Raw genomic sequence first — 5,069 nt, forward strand, 5'->3', positions numbered from 1 at the left:
CGAAGAAGCATTTTTGTGGATGAGAGAAAATAGAAAATTAATGAAAAAATACCGTTGGCCGACGTGTTTTATTAAAGTGGATGTTTTTTCTACCATATCATTCGTTTGTGGCTTGTGGTTTTTTGTCCAAAAAAAACCCAAAAGAAAAACCCTATATGAAATCTACAGTTCTGGAAATTTCCATCCCCATATTTTTGGTTTTAAATGAATGTTTGTAATACCCGGTTAATCCTTCAATAAGCACCGGCCCGTGACTCACTGATCACATCTTTATTTTGGGTGGAAGGAGAGTAAAGCGCTCGTTTCCTGCACATTCCCGACAAAATTTCACAATTTATACAAAAATAAACATCAATTTGTGATTAGGAATTCTATCATGAAGCAAATCGATACAAAGAAAAAACAAATTAAAAGCAGTTCACGGAGAACGCGGGGTGAGTGCGAGTCTAAGGGGGTAAGTGAACAAAGTGATCCAAGATTGTGCTCTAGAACCTGATTGGTGGAGAGACTCATGAGCCCTGAAAAGCTGCTTTTACCATTAAACAGGATTTTATGATGGGTCAGGAAAAAGGAGGAACCCAGAAAATATGGAGTCTGCCCCCTCCATCCCCAGCAGAGAATTCTTTTCTGTCGGCTGAATCCAGACCGACTCGCCCTTCTTCAGCTGTAGGACAACACCGCCTGTGGTCACCTGGAAGACGTTGTACACTTGGTCACAGAAGCCCACGACCTTGGCCCCCTTGCCCTTCCCCCTCATGATATTTATACACAGGTGGCCCCTGGAGCTGGCGTGATATGTAAAGTAATAAATGCCGGCGATCTGGCAGGTGAATTTGCTGATCCTCTGGTCAAAGTGTCCATTGACGTTGACGGTGAGTCTGTCGAAGCGGACGGGCTGCTCCTGGCGAGAGATTATAGAGGACTCTTTCTTTGCAGAGAAGGCGGACTGCAGACTTGTTTCATAGTCCCCAGACTCGCCCTTCAAGCCCTGGGGACCTCTGGTACCAGGAAGGCCTTTCTCTCCCAGGGGTCCTTTTGGCCCTACTTTGCCAGGGTTACCTGGTGGGCCAGGTTCACCTGCATATTCCTTGATATTCCAGCCTTCAAACTGACCTGGGGGACCTGGCACCAAACACAACATGCACGGTTAGTCTAGGATTGCAGTGATCGCCTCTTCACAGGGAGGGATTACGAGCCGTGTAGATACTACTCAGCAGGAAATATCTAAGAAAACGAGTCTCTGGAGGATACTCACCTACATCTCCTTTATCTCCATCTTTACCATCTTCTCCGTCTCGACCTGGAATTCCCGGGATCCCTGGAACACCTGGCAAGGTTGCAACACAACTCTGGGATCTGACCAGCGGGACGCTCATCAATACAATGAACAGGCTGACGGCCATCCTGCCGGCTCAACCCGCAAGGCCTCTGCTAAAAGCAACAAATGGGGTTTCATTAATGCTTCTAGCACGGGGTCCCTAGAAAGAGACAGCAAAGCCTGGTGCATTTAGGGGGTTCTTAAACGACCTGGAGGAGGTGTTTCAGTTAGAGGCAGAGACCTGACTCCGGACACATAGATGCTTTCAGGGGAGACAGTCCTGATGTAACATGGGTGACACGGACACTGGAGCGTTTTCACTGACAGCTTGTAAGTACTGAGCAGCCTCTGGGCTGTGGATAGGAAGGCGGTCACCTCCAGCACCCCAGGAAAATCCGAGCCCCCTGCCTTGGAGTCACTTTGCTCCCCGTCCCAGCTTAATACCCTTTCCCCATTCTGCCTCTTACCTCTCTCCTGCCGATCCAGCCGCCGGTGTAAGGATATTAAATGGTTTCACGTTGGCACAAAACACAGAGTGTTGGAAAAAGCAGAAGTTACGAGACATTTCCTGAGATTGTCTCCAAAACCGTGAGCGCTCCGGGGCCGTTATTATTATTTGTGTACGGCGACAGTTTCACATCCTATTTCACTTTCTTCCTCTTTCGATGAAATTTACTGGAAAAAATCTTTTTTTTATTTTATTTTTTTTTATTGCGTTATACGCGACACTTTGGGCTTAATTCCCTTAACTGTGCCAATTTATGACGGAGTATAGGCAGCGGCTAAAAGTAATGGCAACAGAGCCAAGGAGCAGAGGGTAAAGTAATGCCCCGGGGAGTAAGGAGATGGGGAATATAATACGGGGTAGGAGATGTGACCAAGGGCTTGGTGGAATGCCGGGGAAGATGAATTACAAAGACTGATGTCTCGATAGGATTTAGAGAGTTAACTAAAATCCTTCATTCCCTGAAATTCGAGGCGTTCGCGGTATGGAGCCGGTGTTAATAATGCGTGATTCTACGCGCATGCTCTGTAATGTCATGTGTCTTTTTTCACTATTCGTGGCGTTTCTGTCGAGTGTTTAGTTAAAACGCGGCTCATTTATGGTGAGGTCAGAACCATCTGGCGGCATCGCTTGATTCCCGAATTACATTTGAATACGTTGTTTACGGGGTCGGCATTTTCCCCTTGGCCGCGCAGGAATGATTCACTGCCTTCCTGCTCCTTTCAGACAGGTTTATACTCGCATCAAAGCGGAGAATGAGTGACGTGTGCCGAGCGCCGAGGAGCTGACGGGATTAGGAGACTTCGCAAACTAATCCCAACCGCAGAGAGCTGCGCATGATGAGCTGCGGCCTTAGAAATGTTGTTATTCACCACCTTTTACACTATAAACAGTGCGAGGACGGGTCAGCAATCAGCGTGGCAGAGCCGTGGGAGAAAAGCCCCGCGTCCTCACCCCGAGACGCCGGGGTCTCCTGTTGATTTAGCACAAGGGGTAGGAGTTTAGGCCGTTTTCACCAGTAATGGGGGTATGAACACGTTTGGTGTAATTTGCGTTAGCGATGCTGAGATCGCCCCCCGGATCGGAGAGGTTTCCACCATCCGTTCCCTTGGCTGTTGTGATTTCCTGAGTCACGAAGACGTCTCTTGTGGTCGGGGGGATTGATTAAACGCATTCCTCCGAGCCGTTCCTGGCGGTCACACCGCGCTCTGTCATCTCCTTTTAATCAGATGAGTCTTGGGGAGATGAGAGCCGTGGTCTCACGGCTTCTGGCGCTGACACAATTTACCCTTTATGTACCGTGATGAGTGACACGCGTGATTGATACCCCACGATAGCTGTAACGGTTGTGGAGGGAACGTCCGCTGTTATAAGGGCTGGAGCATGCGCGGAATAGATAAGCAAAATGTTTTTTAATTCATGAAACCCAGCGGCGTTTCTCTGTTTCGGCCGAACCTGCGGATCCTGTTTGGACTTTTTCTGGCTCCTGCCGCTGATGATATTTTACTGGAATATTCACACCCTGGTTGGATTCTTTATATTTTCACTCGCAGAACATGGGAATCTCATAAGATTTCTCTGTAGAGCAAAATAAATTTGCTGTTTCAATAATTTAATTAACTTTTAGATTAAAAAAAAACAGGGTGTTGTGTTTAATCTCAGGCGCAGGGTCAGGGTGACGCGATCGAATGTGCCGAGCGGCTAACTAATGCCATGTGCTCCGAGCTAGGAAAATATACACAGGGGTCTGCGCGGGGGAAGTTACCCGGGGGCAGGCGGGGGGATTATGTAGGAGTCGGGGACGCGGGGGGGGGGGGGGAATCACCTCCAGCAACCTTTGAACTGGGCTCTGTATGTAAGAATAATCAGAAACCTCCTATCATTTAGAAGAAATCAGTTTGCAGGAGGCACGTGTTTATATGGTCAAGCGTGCGTTTCATCAAAGGTAGGAATCTGCGCTCGCACCGAGCGCTAAACACATCGGACTGGCTTTATCTAATAGCAAAGACGTAATAAAAAAAAAAAGGCATTCCCGGAAAATGCACTCAATTCACTCAGTTAAACCCTGGAGAAAGTGACACAGCGGACACCGGTATGTCCCCGGCAGAGGCTACGCTTTGTGCTGTGGGGCAGAGAGGACCGAATCATGGGAGAGGATGCGGTCGGATTACTCTGTCGTCCTTAATCAAATCTGAATTAGGAAATATTTGTATTACTCCTAAAACTGGAGTCGGTACTCTCCTTAGTATAGAGACTTAGAAACTAAGTGGCAGCGATGCAGAGCAAGGCTCTGGTGCCAAGAACTTGCAATCCATAGTAAATTGAGAAAATAACACAGCTTTGTGGCAAATATCAGCGAGATCAATAAAGTGCACTTCTTGCTTTGTGTGTTTGGTAAGTAAATCCAGGAGGACCCTATATCTGTTGGTGTAAATGCCAGAACCAACCTGCTGATAAATTCCAATAAATCTATTATTGATACAGAAATATTCATAAAACAATCATAAAGACTAGCGCAGCTGCACCGATGATTACTGGTGTGATACGTGGAGCCGTAACACATATAGAGGAGTATGCCGATCAGACCAGGGATACCTGCCCACGGCTGAGCCCTCATGGACGTGGTCTACGTGACGTCTGTGATCTTGCGTTCCCTCCTGCAGGATAACAAGCTTCCTCTGATGACTCCACCGTGTACAACGCAGACCGAAGCTGATCGATACACAGAGTTCAGAGCCAAATCCTGGCGTCTCAGGGGCGTTTCTAGTAAATTAATCTCACAATTGTTCCCCTATTAGTACCGGTTTGACCCGCTAGCTGAGGAGGCTTTTCGTTGGGCGCTTATTATGTATTACTGGGAATATGATTTTGGGTGAGGAGTCGGGGAGGCGTTAGACCCTGCGCGCTCAGACCCCGGACCAGGCATGTCTAATATCTATCAATCACAGAACAGACTGAGGCGCACAATGCGTCTTCATTAATGCTCTGCAGTTTGATTGCATAGTTTCACTTTATTTATAGAGGGTTAAAACATGAATCCGTCTGAGAAACACATTCAGAAATGCAGATTGGAATTGTTTTTTTTTTTTACAGATTTAACAGATATTAAAAGAAACGCAGAGAAAATGGTGGTGTTTCACTGGACACGTTTCACGCTTTATTACTCGTGTCTTGAGATGGAAAATGATTCTTTGTTGGGGCTTCTGTGTATATGTCAAAGCGCCCCCCTTTAATAAAATGCTGGGT

General features: G+C 47.1%; 1 protein-coding gene across 1 annotated transcript; it reads right to left on the reverse strand.

Annotated features, from left to right (window-relative positions):
• Nucleotides 1-550: 550 nt before the first annotated feature.
• Nucleotides 551-1,403, reverse strand: LOC149284181 (complement C1q subcomponent subunit B-like). The gene is made up of 2 exons (XM_089497111.1): nt 1,256-1,403; nt 551-1,122 (listed from the first exon to the last, which is right to left on the reverse strand). Exons 1-2 carry the CDS (start codon nt 1,401-1,403, stop codon nt 551-553), a joined length of 720 nt encoding a protein of 239 aa, XP_089353237.1.
• Between the last annotated feature and the right edge of the window lie 3,666 nt (nt 1,404-5,069).

Source organism: Sceloporus occidentalis, unplaced genomic scaffold, assembly GCF_023333645.1.
Source record: "Sceloporus occidentalis isolate IW3139 unplaced genomic scaffold, rSceOcc1.0.p SCAF_98, whole genome shotgun sequence".
Classification (NCBI taxonomy): domain Eukaryota; kingdom Metazoa; phylum Chordata; class Lepidosauria; order Squamata; family Phrynosomatidae; genus Sceloporus; species Sceloporus occidentalis.